General features: G+C 39.3%; 1 protein-coding gene across 3 annotated transcripts in view; it reads left to right on the forward strand.

Annotated features, from left to right (window-relative positions):
• Positions 1-13,302: 13,302 nt before the first annotated feature.
• Positions 13,303-23,003, forward strand: part of nemp2 (nuclear envelope integral membrane protein 2) — a 35,152-nt gene continuing 25,451 nt past the window's right edge. Inside the window, exons 1-3 of one of the 3 annotated variants that reach the window (XM_072578985.1) lie at positions 13,303-13,685; positions 14,390-14,493; positions 20,828-21,065. In XM_072578985.1, the coding sequence (XP_072435086.1) occupies positions 13,427-13,685; positions 14,390-14,493; positions 20,828-21,065 (601 nt within the window). In that variant the 5' untranslated portion in view covers positions 13,303-13,426. Of the gene's footprint in view, positions 13,942-14,389; positions 14,494-20,827; positions 21,066-23,003 lie in introns of all 3 variants that reach the window. The other 2 variants (XM_072578986.1, XM_072578987.1) reach the window with 2 other exon arrangements.

Below are 23,003 nucleotides of genomic sequence, written 5' to 3' on the forward strand. Positions count from 1 at the left end.
CCCCTTTAATGACTTCAGCAATTGACATCACATTTTCTTCTGTAATCTGTTCAGTGTAGTCGGTAGGTGTCTGCAACTCCCTGGACCATTGATGATGAGGCCCAAGACCCAATTTTACAAGTGCCTCAGACCTATCCATTCAGCTACAGGGACAGTTCTCTTTTGTGACCCAATCAAACTTTTAAACACTGATGATTGAAAGTTTAGAATTAACCAACACACTGGCTTCCTTAAATTATTACTCAGCACTAGGACTAATCAGTATGGAAAGAATTTTATAATATGCCACATTAGAAAAGTAGCTAGGATTATGGAGCATGCAATTATGAGGAATATGGGTGTATGAATAGCAACATTTTTAGAGGGCTATTTTCACAGCAATTTGTCATCTATCCCACAATTCCAATACTTATTAGAAAAGCTGGAGACACAGAACCAATGTAAAATCAGATTACTTCATATTCTACCAATTTGCTTTCCAAAGACGAAAGCATGAATTCTGCCAGTATTTCACATTCCAAATTTGTTCTGTTAAGTCTTTATCTCGTCCAAAAAAATGTATCCTCTATTTTTTTTTTACCTAACTATGAAATTTGGCTTTTTGTTATTTTCTCCAATATTGTTCAGTGCCAATCCCTATGAAGTTATTCAGAATTACTTTTATGACTGAATCTCACCACACTTTGAACCTGTTATCAAGATCTCAGTTCTCCTTCATTCCCACATATCTGTACTCTCTGATTCACCTGAACTTGTTTCGGTATGGTCCAAGCTCTGTAACGATATCACCATTTTCTTTTCTCATCCTTGCAAAAGAAGGATAGTCACAGTCGAAGTTGCATCATCAGCATTTCTTTTGTTCTGTGTTGACTCACCAGCTCTCAAGAAGTTCGGTTGTTCCCACCTACATAAATTCAAGTTAGCTGCTTTCATCATGCCTTCCCAGTATAGTTCACGCACCACAGATAAAAAGCACACTTGAATGAAGACTAAAATGCCTTTGACTAAGTATTTTAATTCATTCCAGGTAAGATATGCTGGACATCAAGTATTAGGCAAAATTAAAGAGCATAAAAAGTATGTTCGGACCAATACTGGTGAGCTTTTTCATTGAGGACATGTTTCAAACACAATGTCCATATGACAATTGCTAAACACATACTTCATAAATTGAATTTCTATGAATGCTCATACAATCACATAGGGGTTAGTAATAATAATTTTTAAAAATGTACCTTGCATTTTCTTCTCTCAATCTCAGTACTACTGAGCAATGCATAGCCAATGAAATAAGACAGTCAATCTGTACCAAAACATCTAAATGTTATTCATTTTTCCACATTTCCTGTGGGATTTGCCCAAGAGGAAGGAAAGTTAGTCGCGTTCTGAAATCATGAAGAAAAACAGCACAGAAGGAATGCATTCAGCCATTTGAGTTCATGCCAGCTCTCTATAGAGTAATTCTGTCAGTCCCATTATTTACTCTATTCCCATAGCCCAGCAAATTCATTCACTTAAGTGCTCTCCAATTTCCTTTAAAACCATTGACCAAATTTGTGTCTGTTACCCTGTTAGGCAGAGAGTTCCAAGTAACTTCAACACCCTGTGTAAACAATTTCTTCCTCATACCTCCATTGTAAAAATACCATCTCATTTCATTTTTCTGTATTTTTGATTGTCAACTAAATTGGGAAATGGATTGTTTTAAAACTCAAGGATTATGCAAAAAAACTGCATTTTTTAAAAAAGTAGATCATTGATATTCATTGTAAGTACTAATTACACTGCTGTTTTTAATCAAGCAATGGAACAAGGTTACTTCAGACAAACAAACTAGACAATGCTTAGAAAAATAAATAGATTCAGACAGCAACAAGTAGCTTTTTTTAAAAAATTAGATTCCCTACAGTTGGCCCAACAAGTCACACCGACCTGCCAAAGAGTAACCCACCTAGACTCATTTTCCTCTGATTAATGCACCTAACACTATGGGCAATTTAGCACGGCCAATTCACCTGATCTGCACATCTTTGGACTGTATAATGAAGCTGAATCACCCAGGGGAAACCCACACAGACTCAGGGAGAATGTGCAAACTCCACACAGACAGTCACCAGAGGCTAGAATCAAACCTGGGTCCCTGGCATTGTAAGGCTGCAATGCTAACTACTGCGCCACCATGCTGCCCTAAGCCAATTTGTCATCCTTTCACAGATGATTGACTCAGGCCTTTTGCAACACTATATGATTGATTCCAGGTATCTGATCAGCTTGTGGAGGGTGAATGAGATAGTCGGAAACCTTCAGGCCTCCAGAAAGGAAGCTGTCCCTGGAGTAAAATAAAACACATACAGCACAAAAATAGCCAGTTTGTTTTCCAATATCAGTTGCTGCTTTAACTAATAAGTCAGAAACATTATAAGTTGTGAACCAATTGCTCTATGCTTCCTGCAAGAAGTAAAAGTACTTGGAAAAGAGAGAGGCCACTAAATAGCAAGTTTTGACTAGCCAAAAGGATCATTTCACTGAACATCATTTAACTGCTTCCCAGTTCTTCCCAAACCCAAAATTACAGTAAAGAGAATTGCTAACAGCTCTAGAGTTGTGGTTTAACCAGAACTTTGTAAAACAAACCAAAGCTCTTGGAAAACTCTGCCATTCAGATGAAAATTAACAACTATTTTTAAGTATCAATTTTCCTGCCAGTATTGGATGTCCTTAAACAGGGTTCCCTTTCTGCTAGGCTACTTGAATAATTTCAAAGAATAATGTTAAAGATATAGAACAGCAGCATTTTTTGGGGTGGGTGAGGGAACTTCAAATCAGCCACAGGATCAACCTAGCAGATCTGTCTAACCCTAGCAAATACGCTGAAGGAAGTGAAAATATTTTACAATTGATAGGTCGGTCATTGGTTGACTATAGAACCAGAAAGTGGTGGTATAAAGAAATGGGATACTTACCAATTAGAGTCAAGGTTAGAACCCTTCAGGAAGGGCTTTTGCCTGAAACATCGATGTTCCTGCTCCTTGGATGCTGCCTGACCTGCTGTGCCTTTCCAGCACCACTCTAATCTTGACTCTAATCTCCAGCATCTGCAGTAATCACTTCTGCCTACTTACCAATTAGTCCAAATGTGGTTTGCTTGTATCCTTTGTTATTTAATGCCTTCATAAATAATGTGTATAGAGGAGTCAAGTACGTGGCTACATTTTCAGGTAAGAAAAGAATTAAGAGTTAGAACTGGAAAGATCATTTAGAACCTTGTGTCTGCTTTGTCATTTAATAAGATCATGACTGATCTTCCACCTCAGCAACACCTCACTTATAAACACCCATATCCCATGATTCCTTTAACATTCAAACATTTGTCGAACTCTGACTTAAATATATCAAATCACTGAGCATTCACAGCTCTTGGTATTAGAAAATTGCTAATGTTCAAATCTCTGAGTGAAGAAATTCTCTTTGCACCTCTAAGATGGCCATTCCCCAATACTGAGCCTGTGACCTCTAGTTAAAAATCCCCACTGAGGGGAAACATTTTCCTGGTATTTACATAGTGTCAATCCCCGTTAAGAATATTTTATGTTTCAATTAGATCATCTTTTATTCTTAAAATTCTAGGAAATAAGAGCAAAATTTACTTGATCATCGTGAGATAACTTCCCCATCCAATTACCCTATGTTAAAGGACTCTACATTCCTTTTAAGATTGGTACATTCTTCCTTAGGAAAAGAGATCAAAATTGTACCCATTTTTCCAGGTGTGATCTCACAAAGGCCTTTGTGCTTTAATCTTATACTCAAATTCTTTTATTACAACAGTTGGCATACCATTTTCTTTCCTAATTGTTTGTAGTACCTACAAATCTTCTTTTTCTGTCATTTTTATACAATGACATTCAGATCCCTTTGAATACCAACATTTCTTAGTCTTGCACCATTTAAAAATATTCTTATTTTCTATTTTTTTCCCTACCAAAGCGAACAATTCACATCATATTCCATGTGCAACAAGTTTGCCCACTCTTAACCCATGGAAATCCTCATAGTTTTTTCCACCTGTGCAGTAAAGTTGGATGCAAAATAATCTCCTCCTTCAGCTATCTTACTAACTTAAATTGTAAATAGCTGATGCTCAAGCATTAATCTCTATAGTACCCCAAGTTACAGCCTGCTAACCTGAAAATTATCTATTGATTCTTATTGTGTTTTATGTCCATTAATTAATTTTAGCCCATACTAACAGTCTTACTTCCATCAGCCCTACTTTTGTGTAAATTGTACAAAACAGGAAATCATGGCTTTGAAAGCTGTACAGGATAAGCTACAAAAATGTTTATACTATTCTTGGGAAGTATAAAGTGCTAGGAACAAAAGAAAATCAATTAAAAAAACTGCTACTTAAGTGGTTACAAAATGTGCATGGAAAATAAAATAAATCTGGGACTCTGACAAAAAATTGATGCTATTATAAGAATCCTCAGTGACAGCAAGAAAAGCAAACCAGATTTTAGAAATGCATTTTAAAAGTTCAATATTGAGACAAGATGGAAAATTATCCTGTCACTTTATAAATCATTGGTATGACCATATTTAGAAATTTTTGCATCATTCCTATTGCCTTATTATTAAAAGGATATTGCAGCAACTAAATGATAAGAGAAGAGAGAAATCAGATTGATTGAGGGGTCAAAAAGGTTGGATATGTGGAACAATTCTGTAAACTGAACATGATTTCATTGGAAAAGAGGAGATTAAGTAGTTATCCAGTTGAAATGTTTAAGATTCCAGATGATTTTGACCACAAAATATTATTTTAAATTTGTGGACATGTGCATTGAGGCTAAGTTCAAAGCAAATCTATGGAATGCTTGGCCTTGATATTGACCCTTCAGGATGGGTACAAGATAAGTGAAAACGGAATGCTAGTTAATGTGACAGACTGAAAACTAAAAATTGGGTAATACGCCACCAACCTACTGTATTTGCTCCTGTTATGACATTGGGTTTTTATGTCATGCATATATGCCATCTTGATGGGGCAAACCACTTTGTTACAATATATAAATTTGGTTCCCAATGTGCAATAGGTTCTCAAGGCTTTCCAACAGTAACACTTTTTTTTTGTCTAGGATTGTTATCAACCAACTGATACAACCTAATTTTTATAATTGAATACGAATTTCATTATTCTTATATCACATGATTATATGGATAATAGAGAGCAAAATGTATTGCTCTTTCTTCATATGCTCCTCGTCCTTTTGTCAGACGCACAGATCATGGAAAATCTTGAAGGTTTTTAAACCAGCAAAAAACTGTTCTTTTAAAACAATCATACAAGTTCAAAATAGGTTCATCTTGTACAGGGGGAGTATATGCAGTAAAACCTACTCCCACTGGATTTGCTTTTTCCTTTAAGTTAAAACACCCACACCAGCCTGCACAGTAAGTCAATAATGAGGCCACACAATTTTAAATACCATATCCGTGGTTGAGTCACAGATGAATTAAACTATACCAATTCTTCACATCAGATGTAAAATGTGCTTCATTTGAAAGTTAAGTTGTTTGGCCTTAATTTAGTCCCTATTAAAGTACATCCACAACAATTTGGCTGTATTGACCTTCTATATCAGAGTGCACAATAATCAGTAGCCTTTCATCATGACTAATCCTCCTTACCTGTGGAGAAATTGGAATTGAATAAATATTTGCTGGGGGAAATGCAGGGTTTTGTGGAAGAGCAGAGAGAAGAAACTAATTGGAGAGATCTAGCTTCCTTCTATGCTGCAGCATTGAATGATGCTGTGTCCAAAATGTGAGTAGGCCACATCAGTTTGGTCTACTGCCATTTCTCTCAATCCAAATTCTTTACCACTGGAAAAAAATGAGAAATGTTTTCTTTTCTGTGCAACACCCAAGATGGAGATAATAAACTAAAGAACTCCGGATACTGGAGACCTGAAACAACAATAAAAAATTCTGGAGATTAGAAGAATGAAGAATCTTTACCGAACTGTGCAGGGCTCCACTTACTGGAAACAACAGGAATCTCAGCGATTGGCTGGAGACCCAGTAAAAGCCCCATGTCAGAAATATATTAACTGTTTATTTAACAGCCTTGACTGGGATTGGGACAAGATGATTGCCTATAAGCCTTGTCATCACAGACTTAATTGGGGTGGAGGTTGGGATTCAACCACCACCCTCCAGTGTAACTAAATCTACTCCCTGCTACCAACTCCCCACAGGGAATGGCATTTCATTCCAATCAATGTCTCAATCAGGAGGTGTGAATTAGAGTATCTAATTCAATGTAAAATCACAATTAGAAAGCAAAACAAAACATCGGAAAAATGATAGAGTTAAGAGAGAGACAGTTAGATAAAAGAGTCAGAAGATAAAATAAAGAATCCCAACAATAAAGTACAAATGAATGGGATTGCACATTTATAAACGTATTTTCCTTCAGGACAGAAAAATTGTTCATTAGTAACTAAAACCTATCATACTTGGAACTCCTCCTGAACTGGGCGCTCTTGACACACAATGTGGATAGTAATAGTGTAAGAAGGTGCCTCACCATAATCTTCACAAGACAGTTTGGAGGGACCTACAAATACTGATCTTGCCAATAATTTTCAAATTACATGCATGAGTAAAAAAGCACAGAATTTCCTTGAAATTAAATGGGCAATCCCTTTTTCTCTGCCTGTTTAGTGACTACCATAAATTCACGCCATTGTATGAGTATGAATGTAGATACTGTTTTAACAAAACCTGTGGAGGTAAAGCGCAACTCAGACAGCAACACGCCACATTTAACTGCACAGGTATATGTTGTATATTCAGACTCTGATTAAGCTCCATACTATTTGACAACACCATAAGGACTTGGATGGTTGAAGGCAGATAGAGTCATAGAGATGTACAGCATGGAAACAGACCCTTCAGTCCAACCCGTCCATGCCGACCAGATATCATAACTCAATCTAGTCCCACCTGCCAGCACCCAGTCCATATCCCTCCAAACCCTTCCGAATCATATATCCATCCAAACGCCTTTTGAATGTTGCCATTGTACCAGCCTCCACCACTTCCTCTGGCAGCTCATTCCATACACATACTACCCTCTGCGTGAAAAAGTTGCCCCTTAGGTCTCTTTTGTATCTTTCCCCTCTCACCCTAAACCTATGCCCTCTAGTTCTGCACTCCCCCATCCCAGGGAAAAGACTGTCTATTCACCCTATCCATGCCCCTCATAATTTTGTAAACCTCTATAAGGTCACCCCTCAACCTCCGACGCTCCAGGGAAAACAGCCCCAGTCTGTTCAACCTCTCCCCATAGCTCAAATTCTCCAACCCTGGCAACATCCTTGTAAATCTTTTCTGAACCCTTTCAAGTTTCACAACATCTTTCCGATAGGAAGGAGACCAGAATTGCACACAATATTCCAACAGTGGACTAACCAATGTCCTGTACTCAATACTCTGAAAAATAAAAGAAAGCATACCAAACACCTTCTTCACTATTCTACCTACCTGCAACTCCACTTTGAAGGAGCTATGAACCTGCACTCCAAGGTCTCTTTGTTCAGCAACACTCACTAGGACCTTACCATTAAGTGTAAAGTCCTGCTAAGATTTGCTTTCCCAAAATGCAGCACCTCACATTTATCTGAATTAAACTGCATCTGCCACTTTTCGACCCATTGGCCCTTCTGATCAAGATCCTGTTGTAATCTGAGGTAACCTTCTTTGCTGTCCACTACACCTCCAATTTTGGTGTCATCTGCAAACTTACTAATTGTACCTCTTATGCTTGCATCTAAATCATTTATGTTAATGACAAAAAGTAGAGGACCCAGCACCGATCCTTGTGGCACTCCATTGGTCACAGGCCTCCAGTTTGAAAACCAACCCTCTACCACCACCCTCTTGTCTTCTACCTTTGAGCCAGTTCTGTATCCAAATGGATAGTTCTCCCTTTATTCTGTGAGATCTAACCTTGTTAACCAGTCTCCCATGGGGAACCTTGTCGCCTTACTGAAGTCCATATAGATCACATCTACTGCTCTGACCTCATCAATCCTCTTTGTTACTTCTTCAAAAAAACTCAATCAAGTTTATGAGACATGATTTTCCACGCACAAAACCATGTTGACTATCCCTAATCAGTCCTTGCCTTTCCAAATACACGTACATCCTATCTCTCAGGATTCCCTCCAACAACTTGCCCACCACCGAGGTCAGGCTTACTGGTCTATAGTTCCCTAGCTTGTCCTTACCACCATTCTTAAACAGTGGCACCACTTTAGCCAACCTCCAGTTTTCCAGTACCTCACCTGTGACTATCGATGATACAAATATCTCAGCAAGAGGCCCAGCAATCACTTCTCTAGCTTCCCAAAGAGTTCTACGATACACCTGATCAGCTCCTGTGGATTTATCCACCTTTATGCGTTTCAAGACATCCAGCACTTCCTCCTCTATAATATGGACATTTCGCAAGGTGTCACCATCTATTTCGCTACTTTCTAAATTTTCCATATCCTTTTCCATAGTAAATACTGATGCAAAATACGCGTTTAGTATCTCTCCCATTTTCTGCGGCTCCACACAAAGGCAGCTTTGCTGATCTTTGAGTGGTCCTATTCTCTCCCTAGTTATCCTTTTGTCCTTAATGTATTTGTAAAAACCCTTTGAATTCTCCTTAACTCTATTTGCTAAAGCTATTTCATGTCCCCTTTTTGCCCTCCTGATTTCCCTCTTAAGTATACTACTGATTTTATACTCTTCTAAGGATTCACTCAATCTATCCTGTCTATACCTTACATATGCTTCCTTCTTTTTCTTAACCAAATCCTCAATTTCTTTAGTCATCCAGCATTCCCTCTACCTACCAGCCTTTCCTTTCACCCTAACAGGAATATACTTTCTCTGCATTCTCATTATCTCATTTCTAAAGGCTCCCCATTTTCCAGCCATCCCTTTATCTTCGGATCTTGAAGAAGTTAAAAAAAAAATTACATTTGGAGGTCTCCCAATAGTCTCACCTAAACTTGTACCTGATTGTCACCATCCAATAAACTACACCTTGTTTAAGCAAGAACCACTTCTTATTAAGATTTGCAGATAGTTTTCTCCTACTATTGTAAACCAATACCCTTAGATCCAATCAAGTAAAGGCAATGGTTGCAGCAGACTACTGTGCAGACACTGCAAATTACTGTCTTGCAACTTAGTAATGGTGAACATCTGTTATTCATAATATTGAATCTGGGCTATTATATGTTCAGATATTGACATAGGAATCAATAAGGAGAAAAAGATGACACAAATAGTGTGACAACACATATTGACTGAAAGTAGAGTGGCACAGATGTCGTTCAGAAAGCTTTTTAATATAATTATATCTTTATAAAAGGTTCATTTATCTTATTTATGTTTTAAAAGGTTTTGAGTCAGAGTAGTTAAAGCTAGGAGACAGCAATCTCCAATTGTCTTGCTGCGTCAGTGAATTATAGAGACATAGGCATGTTGATGATGTGGAGATGAACTTTAATCAGGTGGGCTGAACAAGCTGATTGAAAACATTGTGAAGCGGTTACTATTCCATGACTGTCTGTCTTTCTGGCCTTGCACCGGAGATCAAATCTACAATTCTATGAAATCTCTCCTTGGAGTCCAAAGTCAAGGAAGGTTTAGAAATATTGGTGCTAAACTGAGTATAGGATGTGCTTTTTCAACTTCTTTGATTAACTTCTGTGATCTGCCCAGCCAGTTTTGAAGCTTGAAATCCATGTAAAAACTTGCTTTTACTAAAATGTCCAAGCACAGAGCTGACAGTTTTGCAAAGAACGTATATGATTCGATTAGATTCCCTACAGTGTGGAAACAGGCCCCTCGGTCCAACCAGTCCACACTAACCCTCCGAACAGTAACTCACCCAGACCCATTACCCTCTCACTAATGCTCCTAACACTATGGGCAATTTAACATGGCCAATTCACCTGGCCTGCACATCTTTGGACTGTGAGAGGAAACCCACGCAGACACGGGGAGAATGTGCAAACTCCACACAGACAGACAGTCATCTGAGGCTTGAATTGAACCTGGGACACTGGTGCTGTGAGGCAGCAGTGCTAATCACCCTGCAACACTATGTGTCCAAGGAAATATGAAGAGCTATGCAATGACATTTTTAGTTATTACATGACAGGTGCTGCATAAGCAGACATTGTATGGTTAAATGTCACATAATTAAATCTTGAGGAATGTCTCCAACCAGAATAGTGTCTCCAACACTATTAACAACGAAATAAACATCTCACCTCATGCACTGTTTGGGCTAAAGGCAGCAACTTCATTTTGAATAGGCCAAAGTTTCCAACTGGGCCAAATTAAAAACAAATCACTGCAAATAATGTGAATATGAATGCAAGAAACCCACAGATCAACCAGTGTCTGTGCAAATAACATATGGTACACATTAGGGTTGTTCTCTACTTCAGCACACCAGAAATGTTTCAGTATGGAAATACAGAAGGCTTGTCCAACAAATGAGCTAATAATGGTAAACAACTATACAAACATAACAAATAAACCATTTGACTCCTTGAGCTTGACCTCCCATTCAATACGATTGTGCCTTAACTTTTCTGTCTGGCTAAATAATAATTAATTTCCTTGAGAATCGAACATTTGTCTAACTCAGCCCTGACAGTATTCAATGACCCAACATGCTGGGGCTTCTCATGACGTTATATTAGTGCCACTACCACTGAGCCAGGAGATTTGGGTTCAATTCTCACCTGCTGCAGTGATTGTCATAGCATATCTGAACAGATTATCTGACGAAAAGTAAACTGGAGAAGATGATGATATAGACTAAAGACCTTCTGAGATAAGAAATTCCTTCTCTGTTTTAAATGTTTTTAAAAATTGTGCTCCCTAGTTCTAGAATCCCCATGACCAGAAACATTGACGTTGCCCTGCGTAGGCACAGTTTCTCAGTAGTTTGTCTGGTACAGTAAGACCACCTTTTGTATTCCAATGGTTAAATGCCAAACCTGCTCAATTTTCTTGCAAGGCAACTTCCCTGTCTCTGAATTTACTTTGGAAAAATTCTCACTGCTTGCAAAGCAAATATATTCCTCCTTAAGGAAAGTGACACAAATTCTCCATATAACTCTGAGTCTGGTCTCAGCAGTGTCCAGTACAGTTGTAGCAAGAGTTCTTCAGCTGTAAAGGAGGGTCACTGGACTTGAAACATTAGCTGGGGAGGTGATAGCCTGATGGTCTTATCACTAGACTATCAATCCAGAAACACTACTAATGTTCCTGGAACCCAGGTTTGAATCCCATCACAGCAGATGGTGGAACTGGAATTCCATTAAAAAAAGGTCTGGAATTAAAAATTTACTGATGACTGTGAAATCATTGTCAAAATAAAAAAAAAATCTAGGTCACTCATGTCCTCCAGGGAAGGAAACCTGCTATCTTCACCTGGTCAAGACTTTCACCTGCCCTCCTTACTAACATCTGGGGGCTAGTGGCAAAGTTAGGACAGCTCTCTCACAGACTGGTCGAGCAACAGCCTAACACTGACTGTAAGGTAGATTCTGTGAGTTTGGCAATGTCCCAGATATCACTATCACCATTCCTGGATGCGTTCCATCCAACTGACAGGTCAGGCTCAGCAGTGGTGGAGGAACAGTGGCACACAGATGGAAGGGAATTGCCTTGGGAATCCTCAACTTTGCTTTTGGACTCCACGAAGTCCCATGGTACCAGGTTAAACATGGGCGAGGAAACCTCTTTGATTATCAGGTATCGTCCTTCTGCAGCTAATGTATCAGCACTCCTCCAAGTTGACTAGAAAAAAGTGAGGACTGCAGATGCTGGAAATCAGAGTCTAGATTAGAGTGGTGCTGGAAAAGCACAGCAGGTCAGGTAATATTTATTTTCTAAAATAAAAGGCAGCATCCGAGGAATAGGAAAATTGATGTTTCGGGCAAAAGCCCTTCGATGAAATATTATGGACTGCAGCAGTTCCAGAGGCAGCTCACCACCATCTTCTCAAAGTCACTTCCTCATTTCCCCTTCCCCCATCCAGCTTCAACCTTCCAGCTCAGCACCACCCTCATGACCTGTCCTACCTGCCAATCTTCCTTCCCACCTATCCACTCCACCCTCCTCTCTGACCTATCACCTCCATCTCCACCCCCACTCACCAATTGTACTCTATGCTACTTTCTCCCCACTCCCTTTCATTTATCTCTCCACTCTGCAGGCACCCTGCCTCTATTCCTGATGAAGGGCTTTTGCCCGAAACGTCGATTTTCCTACTCCTCGGATACTGCCTGACCTGCTGTGCTTTTCCAGCACCACTCTAATCTAGACATACAATAAATGCTGGCCAGCCACTCGGATCTCGTGAATGAATGAAAAATAAACTGTTTTCTCTCCACAGATACCGCCAGACCTTCTGAGTTTCTTAGGCCACTCCCGTTTTTGTTTATACCAAGAGTTCCCTACTGTTATACTCCAAAACTTTTTAAATAAAGTCCAATATTTTGTTTGCCTTTCTAAATATTTGCTATATCTACTTGCCAACTTTTAATGATAAATATACAGTGACACTAGGTGCTTCTGTACTGCAGAATTATACGGTCAATCCCCATTCAAATACAATTCTGCTTTCCTTCAAATTGGAATAGCCCCTCCTTTTCCCATATTGTACACCGTCTGCCTTTGAATTTACCCACTCACTTAGCCTCAGACGTAGACGCTTTATAGCCTTCTCTCCACACCATTGATCCCTTTGCCCATCTCGTTAATCCAGCTATGCCTCAGCACTGGTCTTGTGACATTTCACTAGTTAGTTTGTCAATCAAAATGATAAAATAATTACACCGTCGAGTGATTGCCCTGCTTTTCAATGACCAATGGAAAGTCCAACTGCACCCCCACAACCAACAACAACTTGCCCTATCAAGTTAACGACTGAACTTTCGGGGTGCCAATTTAGTTTTATATTCCGGAAGGTTTGATGACACTCCGCGCGGACAAACTCTCGTTTCCAAATCTTCAGTCGTTTTAATGATTAATAAAGATGATAAGACTTCTTAAAATAAAAACCTTGAATGATTTATCTCAGCAAACTAATCCTGAACTTCAAAATTCTCCTGCACTGTTGGTAATTCCGCCCAAACTGGAGCAGATCTCAACGCAGGAGTTTTGCCGCTGGGGACCAGTGGGGCAGGTTTTTCCAAGACACAGGGCGCATGCGGTTCCTGGCGAGAAAACGAAAGTGAAGGGATTGTGCGAGCGGGAAGTGAGACGGAGAAAGAGGAGCGCTATACTGTGGCTGATATTTCTGGGAATAGCGAGAGGGAGGGAGGGGGGGGTCGGAATGTGGCAATGGCAGCTCGGCAGCGCCCTGGCCACCTGGCTCTATCCGGTAGTCGCTCTGGTGATCGGGACAGGGGCACTGCCCAGAGGTATCTTAGCGCACCTTCAATTTAATCCCAAATTGCATTCTTCAAAATCCAAGGAAGCGAATCCTGGCCAAATTGTAGCATTCTTGCACCAGGTGAAGCTGCAGACTTGGCGACAGGGGACAGCCCCGACAGCCACCCTTATTGTGGACTTGGCTATTCCCAGCTACACAGGTTTGAGAAGACCAACAATTTGTATCCTCACCACTCGTCCCCCCCCCCTCTTCACAAGTAATATTCATTTCGTGGCCATGGAAATTCATTTGGCCACGACAGGAAGTGTTTTGATATGTCAATGTGGCCGCGTTCAGTCTTGGTCTTCAGATAATTATTAAAAACGAAATAGCGAATCATATGGGTGCAGTGAATTGGAAAGTGGTCAGCTGTATGCACCACCCCAGTCTGGCAGCCTCCACTGACTAGCTATAAGGTATTCTTCGACCCCCCCTCATTTTTCAGTGAACATTTATTAAGTTTAAGGAATAGAAAGATAACGTTATATATTGCAAGAGTGTTCTGATTAATTTGTGTAATTGTCCCACAACTGGAAAATAATGTAAATAGGCCTACAAGATATAATATTAAACATTAGAACAATAATTGTGAGACACTATTAAATGGTAGTATTTTAGAAATCTGTTAGAGTTTAGAATTTTTAAAACTTTATGTATTAAATACAGAGTAAGTGATCTGGTCTGCTCCAAATTTGATCAGGGAAATTGTCTTCATGACTTTATTCTTTAGTATTATAGTCATTTTATTTTAGAAGAAAGATAAATATTGTGTTGCAGTACTTCAATCTTAAATTTTCAAAAAAGGAATGATAAAATAATGTGAAGCTTCAAGTTATTGTACTATTTGTATTTTTTTTATTGTAGAAATGATATACGACGATGAAGTATACTACAAAACTGAAAAGAAGCTTTTTTGTTATGCATTTTCTCAAAAGCTTAACTTCGTGGATTATTGGTCAACAGTTGAGGTAATATACAGTATATGGTTTTCATAAGCCTTGAATGACAAAATAACTGGGAAGCCTTATAAATCCAGAGTCCAGTTCTCTGGATTATTCATTTAGTACCATAACCATTAGCCATTATTCTGCAATAATGGATAATTATACAGCAGCTCACAATTGTTCTTTTGTAAGAATTTGTTTGCTGCAAATATTTTCATCTTTTATGTTTTCAAATACTTATTTAATTACATATTACATAATTTGTTTCTCATTAATGGCTGGTAAAACTTTCCAAATTGAAATAACCCATTTAAAATCTCAAAAGTCCTTCATTCTTTCATTCATAATCCTTCGCCTTTCCCCTTTGTTATTAACTTATCAAACAGTAGAGTTCTTCACAGTTTACTCCAAATCTTTGATAATTTTGTGGCACTTACAAATTAATCAAGGGGGTTCCCCTTCGCTGAATGATCCTGGAGAGCCCATGTTTTTGACTATGACAAATTATAACAATTGTTGTATTCATTAATACAAATATTTCATTTATGCAATTATTACTTCTGAGGCAATTGCAACGCTCAGCATATCATTCCTGAGTGTGATTGATTTACAGTTAGTCTTGTAACAAGACCTGAATGCTTCAAAACCCTTTAAGGTGTCTCAACAATCAAAAGAGCTTTGATTCAGCTTTTGTTTTTACAGTTTATAATGGAAAGGCAATGGCCTAGTGACATTATCACTGGAGATAATCTGGAGACCCAGGTAATGTTCTGGCTTCAAATCCCACCGTGATAGATGGTGGAATTTGAATCCAATAAAAATCTAGAATTAAAAGTCTAAGGATGACCTCATGGTCATCCATTGCCAATCGTTGGAAACTGAGGAAAGGAAACTTCAATCCTTATATGGTTTGGCCTACATGTGACACCAGACCCACAGTAATGTGTTTGACTCTAACTGCCCTCTGGACAATAAATGCTGACCTAGCCAGCAGCAGTCTCATCCCATCAATGAATAAAAAGAAAAAACAAAGTGTTTAGAGCTATGGTATGTATAGTCATAGAAAATAGAGTCAAAAAGATTAATTGTGTTTGAAAGGTACCTGGTTTTTTTTCAGTCAAATAATTATGAATTTAGCATCATTTCTTTCCTTTCCTATGTGATAACTTAGGGCAGCAAATTATTTGAGTAACTATGTACTCTGTTGCTGTGGTTCATGTATTTGTGTATAAAAGATTCTGGTCCCCTTGAGATTGAGGGTAATTAGCTTCTACTCCAATTCGATAGATTTATCAGTCGTCTCAGAATCTAGTGCCCAATCTGCAGATTCTGCCACTTGCATGGAAGTTGGTGCTTGAATGGTCAGGCCCATGACTTTGGAGGTTTGTGTGACTGGTCCAGCACCTCAACTTCACCTCTGCATGTTCTTGATGAGAACTCTTGATATGTTTGCTACATTTGTCACTTATCTCAAGAGGGTTGGAATATAAAAGCACCGTTGTGCTACTGAGACTTTATAAAGCTCTGGTTAGGCCCCATTTGGAGTACTGACTCCAGTTTTGGTCCCCACACCTCAGGAAGGACATACTGGCACTGGAACGTATCCAACGGAGATTCACGCGGATGATCCCTGGAATGGTTGGTCTAACATATGAGGAACGGCTGAGGATCCTGGGATTGTATTCATTGGAGTTTAGAAGATTAAGGGGAGACTTAATAGAGACGTACAAGATAATACATGGCTTGGAAAGGATGGACGCTAGGAAATTGTTTCCGTTAGGTGAGGAGACTAGTAGCCGTGGACACAGCCTTAAAATTAGAGGGGGTCAATTCAGAACAGAAATGCGGAGACATTTCTTCAGCCAGAGAGTGGTGGGCCTGTGGAATTCATTGCCGCAGAGTGCAGTGGAGGCCGGGACGCTAAATATCTTCAAGGCAGAGATTGATAGATTCTTGTTGTCTCGAGGAATTAAGGGCTACGGGGAGAATGCGGGTAAGTGGAGTTGAAATGCCCATCAGCCATGATTGAATGGTGGAGTGGACTCGATGGGCTGAATGGCCTTACTTCCACTCCTATGTCTTATGGTCTTATTCTCTATTTTGGTTGGTCATCTACCCATTAATTGGTAGATATTTTGATCCTACAGCAATACTTAAAGGATCAGGAGTTTCTACAGATGATTTTTCCCTCAATAAGTGGTTATGATCTGAATTGCAATGTCTAAGAGGGTGATGGGGGCAAGTTCAATCAATGCATTCAAGAGGGAGTTTAATTGTTATTTTTAAGTCATGAATTTTCAAGGCTGCGGGGAGAAGAAGGGAGAATGGATTGAGGTGAATTGTTATCCAGTGAGCCAGCACATACATAACGGGTTGACTGCACCTCTTTTGTTATAACCATTCTGTGCAATGACTTGTTTAATAATGTTCTCCTGGAAAATTGGCTTAGCCTGACATTGTTATAATTGCTTAAATAATCATATGAATAGAATCCCTACAGCCATTTGACCACTGAGTCCACACCCTCCCTCAGAAGATCTTCCAACCTAATGAAGTTATGATTAGATTAGATTAGATTAGATTAGATTACTTACAGTGTGGAAACAGGCCCTTCAGCCCAACAAGTCCACACCGACCCGACGAAGCACAACACACCCAGACCCATTCCCCTACGTTTACCCCTTCCCAAAACACTACGGGCAATTTAGCATGGCTAATTCACCTAACCTGCACGTTTTTGGACTGTGGGAGGAAACCAGAGCACCCGGAGGAAACCCACGCAGACACGGGGAGAATCTGCAAACTCCACACAGTCAGTCGCCTGAGGCGGGAACCTAGACCCACCTTATTCCTGTAACCCTGCATTCCACATGGCTAACCCATCTAGCCTGCATATCCATGGACATTGTGAGCAATTTAGCATGGTCAATTCACCTCATCTGCAGAAATTTGGACTGTGGGAGGAAACCCACACACATACAGAGAGAACATTCAAACTCCACACAGACATTCACCTGAGGGTGGAATCAAACCCAGATCCCTGGCACTGTGAGGCAGCAGTGCTAACCACTGAGCCACCATGCCTTGTAAACTAATGTTTGTCAAATGTAGCAACATTTCTTTTTAGCCTTTTATTTGTTATTTATAGAGTCATAGAGATGTACTGCATGGAAACAGACCCTTCGGTCCATGCCGACCAGATATCCCAACCCAATCTAGTCCCACCTGCCAGCTCCCGGCACATATTCCTCCAAACCCTTCCTATTCATATACCCATCCAAATGCCTTTTAAATGTTGCCATTGTACCAGCCTCCACCACTTCCTCTGGCAGCTCATTCCATACATGTACCACCCTCTGTGTGAAAAAGTTCCTCCTTAGGTCTCTTTTATATCTTTCCCCTCTCACCCTAAACCTATGCCCTCTGGTTCTGGACTCCCCCCACCCCAGGGAAAAGACTTTGCCTATTTATCCTATCCGTGCCCCTCATAATTTTGTAAACCTCTATAAGGTCACCCCTCAGCCTCCGGCATTCCAGGGAAAACAGCCCCAGCCTGTTCAGCCTCTCCCTATAGCTCAAATCCTCCAACCCTGGCAATATCCTTGTAAATCTTTTGTGAACACTTTCAATTTTCACGACATCTTTCCGATAGGAAGGAGACCAGAATTGCATGCAATATTCCAACAGTGGTCTAACCAATGTCCTGTACAGCTACAACACGACGTCCCAACCCCTGTACTCAATACCCTGACCAATAAAAGAAAGCATACCAAACGCCGCCTTCACTGTCCTATCTACCTGTGACTCCACTTTCAAGGAGCTATAAACCTGCACTCTAAGTTCTCTTTGTTCAGCATACATTAACCACAGTAACTGATGAAATAATATCAAATCCATAAAAATAAGTACACTTAAAAGTATTCTTCAGAGTTGTTGATTGTGTCACATTGTGAGCTATACCACTTATGCACTAAGTAACAAATCTCGATACTCCATAATATCTTCAGTACTCCAGATATTATTATAAATTGTGGCAGTGATTGGATCTCTATTGTCTATGGACAATCTACAACCAACAAACTACTCTGAAATAAAACAAAGAAATGTGATGCTGGTGATCTGAAACAAAGACAAAAACTACTTGAGAATCTCAGGAGATCTGGCAGCATCTGTTGAAAGACAAGCAAATTAATGTTTTAAGTCCAGGGACCCTTTGTCAGAACTGCCAATCTCCCTAATGCCCATTGATTCCAGTTTTGCGAAGGCTGTTTGACGCCACACTCAGTCAAATGCAGCCTCGATGTGAAGGGCAATTAATCTTACCTCATCTCTGGAATTCAGCTTGTTTGTCATATTTTAACCAAGGCTACAATGGGGTCAGGACCTGAGAGGCCCTAGCAGAACAGTCAGCAAGGTTATTGCTAAGCAAGTGCTGCTTGATAGAACAGCGCTATCACTTTATTGATGATTGAAGTAGACCGATGGGGCAGTAATTGCCTCAGTTGGATTTGAGGCAAAAAAAACTGCAGATGCTAGAATCCAAAGTAAACAGGCATACACCCAAAACGTCACTTCTCTACCACCTGATGTTGCCTGGCTTGCTGTGTTCTTCCAGCCTGTTCCATGTTGTTCTGGTAAGGTACACCAATAACCATTAAACATTTACCCACCATGTGGAAAGTTACCCAGAAACTTCCTGTACAGAAAAAGCAGGACAAACCTAACCTAAGTAGACAGGCAGGAGGCTGAAATACACCCAAAACATCAACTCCTCCACCTCCTGATGCTGCCTGGCTTGCTATGTTTTTCGAGCCTCCTGCCTGTCTACTTAGGTTAGATTTTTCCTGCTTTTTCTGTATAGGAAATTCCTGGGAAATTTTCCACATGGTGGGTAGATATTTAATGGTCACTGGTGTAGCTTACCAGGACAACTTGGCGAGAGACATGGCAATTTCTGGAGCACAAGTCTTCAATACTATTGCTGGAATGAAGACAAGGCCCCGCAGCCTTTGCAGTAAGAAGTTCCTGCAACCATTTCTTGAAATGATGTGGAGTGAATCCAACTGACTGAAGACTGGTATCTGAGATGCTGGGGATCACTGGAGGAGGCCCGCATTGATCATTCACTAGGCATTTCTGGCTGAAGATTGTTGTGAATGCTTCAGCTTTATCTTTGTATAGTATGCTGGTACAGTAAGTAATTAAGAGAACTAATGGGATATAATCATTTATTTCAAGAGGAATTTAATACAAAAGTATGGAGGTTATGCATGATTTATACAGAGCACTGATAATACCATATCAAGAGTACTGTGCACAGTATTAGTCACCTTATTTAAGGAAGAATATAAATGCATTGGAGGTAGTTCAGAGAAGGTTTACTAGACTAATACCTGGAATGGACGGATTATCTTATGAGAAAAGTTAGACAGGCTAGGATTGTATCCATTGGAGTTTAGAAGAGTAAGTGTTGACTTGATCGAAACATATAAAATCCTGAAGAGTCTTGATAGTGTAGATGTGGAGAGGATGTTTCCTGTTACTGGTATAATCTAGAAATAGTAATCATTGTTTAGAAATCAGGGTTTGTCCATTTAAAACAGAAATGAGGAGAAAATGTTTTCCACAGAGTGTCATGAGTCTTTGTAATTCTATCCTTGAAAAGGCTGGGGAAGCAGAATTCTTGAATATTGTTAAGGCAAAGGTAGATGGATTCTTGTTAAGTAAGAGGTTGAAAGGTTATCAGGGTGAGCAGGTATGTGGATTTGAGATTCCAATCAGATCAGGAATGATCTGATCAAATGACCGAAGAGAATTGAGGGGCTGAATGGCCTGGTGCATATTTTTTTTTTTTTTTAGATTACTTACAGTGTGGAAACAGGCCCTTCGGCCCAACAAGTCCACACCGCCCCGCCGAAGCGTAACCCACCCATACCCCTACATCTACATTTACCCCTTACCTAACACTATGGGCAATTTAGCATGGCCAATTCACCTGGCCTGCACATCTTTGTGACTGTGGGAGGAAACCGGAGCACCCGGAGGAAACCCACGCAGACACGGGGAGAACGTGCAAACTCCACACAGTTAGTCGCCTGAGGCGGGAACTGAACCCGGGTCTCAGGCGCTGTAATTAATGAAATTTGTATGTAATTAATGAAAACTGAAATCAAGGCTGGAAGTAACTAATCACTGGGTATTTTGTTTGTCTATCTTGGAAAACACAAATTACCCTTTATTTGATTATTTTACTTCTGCACTTTATTACAAGCACTAATTTGGAGAGTTTGTTCAGCCTATTGATGAAGTTTCAACAAAAGCATGGTCTAATTTTAAAGCTAATATCTTTTCTTCACAGGTGAATATAAAGAGTTCTGAGTTAATGGAACTTACCTACCCTGCAGAAGAAAGTAGTTTTCATGAACCAGAAACACTGAAAGACTTTATTAAATATTTTTACTATCAAATTGTATCCTCTTCATATTCACCAGCTACTGAATTCATCATAAATATCGAACGCTGTAATTGTAAAACCTGTTTCAAAGTAGAACCAAAGGTGCTTCATGCAAGATACACCATTACTGTAAAACGGCAACGTAAGTTTTAAGGTTATTTGAGATTTAATCATTCTATTTTGATGTTGCAATATATGAGTTCCAAAATGTCATTTTGATTGAAGCTATATCCATGATTTAAGATTTCTTTAGTTTATCATCTTGCTCAACAGTCTTGTTGAGTTTGGTTGTGGCAACAACTCTGAACATGTTTTACTATGAACTCTACTTTTGTCCCTACCCCAGGGAGAGTTTCTTGTCTCCATACTCCTCATATCAACTATGAAAACATGTGAATTGGAAAAGGTGATTCCCATACAAGACAAAAGAGTGCATATGTTTTCTATTATTTTTTAAATCCTCTCACAATACTGCCATGACTCTTTTAATAAAACATACAAAAATATAGAGCTGAGCGCATGTTCAAATGAATTACATTATTTAAGATAGCACTGCACATATCATGCAAAATAGAGCAAAGACTAGCTGTGCTCGTATATTGTGTTTCATGAAGTAAAGCATTCCAAGATGCTCCAGATGAGCTTTCTGTGACAAAATATGGCACTCAGCCATATGAGATATTAGGTTAGTTGATTAAATCTTAGTCAATCTTTCAATTCTAGTGGGAACAGGAGTAATACCAGAGGGGCGAAGGGTTGCTGATGTTCTGCCATTATTATAAATAGTAGAGACAGCAAAACTCAGGGAACATACAGTGAATCAGCCTAGTATCAATTTTGGGGAATTTATTTGAAAAAATTATGAGACCAAATTAGCTTCCAACTTGAAAAGTGAGGTTTAATCAAGGTGCACGAGCATGGGCTTACTAAAGGTAAGTTTTATGCTTGACAATGTTGATTATATTATTTAAATTATTTGAGCTAACTGATCAAGACCATATACTAAATGTTGTATATGTGGACATTTGAAAGATATTTGACAAAGTGCCACACAAGATGCTTATTAAGAAGCATGGAAGTCCTTGGAATGAAACTCAAGAAGTTGTATAAATACAGAATTGACTCAGTGACAAAAAGTAGACACTGGTGAGGGGTGAATGTTTTTGAGACTGAGAAGTGTTTTGCAGTCATGCTCTGAGGGTTATTTGTGGTCATGTTATAATTTTCAACGTATATGAACAACCTGGACCTGGGTGCAGTATTATAAAGTTTGCAGATGATACAAAACTTGACAACGTCAATGATCACGATGGCTTTAGTTATATGTTTCTGAATAAAAGAAATAGGTTAGCAGATGATGTGAAGTGAAATACTTGGTGAGTAACTAATATAAATAGCATAATAGTGAAAGTGTGGATGAGCAGAGACACCTGGCATTCACAAATCTTTAAAGATAGCATTTCATAAGGTGATTTGTTAATGCCTTAGTTACTTGCGTTTATAAACAGAGGAATATAAAATAAAACAAGATCATGGTAAACTTTATAAATCATTATTTGGGCTTCAACTACCATGTTATAGACCATTCACACTTCAAGAAATATGCAATGGCCTCAGGAAAGGCTTAGAGGATGTTTAGCCAGAATCATTTCAAGGATAAGGAACAACAGGTATGAGAAGAAATGGGAAGAGTTGGCTAAGAGGTGATGTAATGAAGTTGTCAAGATGATAAGGTGTTTTCATAAGGAACATAGGGGATAAAAGTTTTCTCTTGAGTGGGCATTGATCCAAAGTTATGTATTCAAAATGCCTGGGTAAAGGTCTGGGGGAGATGGAAAGGATATTTTTTTCCACAGTTACCAGTATCTGGATCAGTCTATTTGGGCTGATTTCAAAAATAATTTTAAAAATGATTTTAGACAGGTATTTGTGGAAATCAGAGTTTAAGACAAAAAGACAATATGAGGTTAAGCATATCTGCTCTTTCCAACTATTCATTCTTCTTTGATCTCTTCCTGGTAAGCCTCCTCCAAACAATTCCTAGAGTATTTGCATCTTTCCTGAGGTGTAAATTGCCCAC

This window comes from Chiloscyllium punctatum, chromosome 10 (genome assembly GCF_047496795.1).
Source record: "Chiloscyllium punctatum isolate Juve2018m chromosome 10, sChiPun1.3, whole genome shotgun sequence".
In the NCBI taxonomy this organism is placed as follows: domain Eukaryota; kingdom Metazoa; phylum Chordata; class Chondrichthyes; order Orectolobiformes; family Hemiscylliidae; genus Chiloscyllium; species Chiloscyllium punctatum.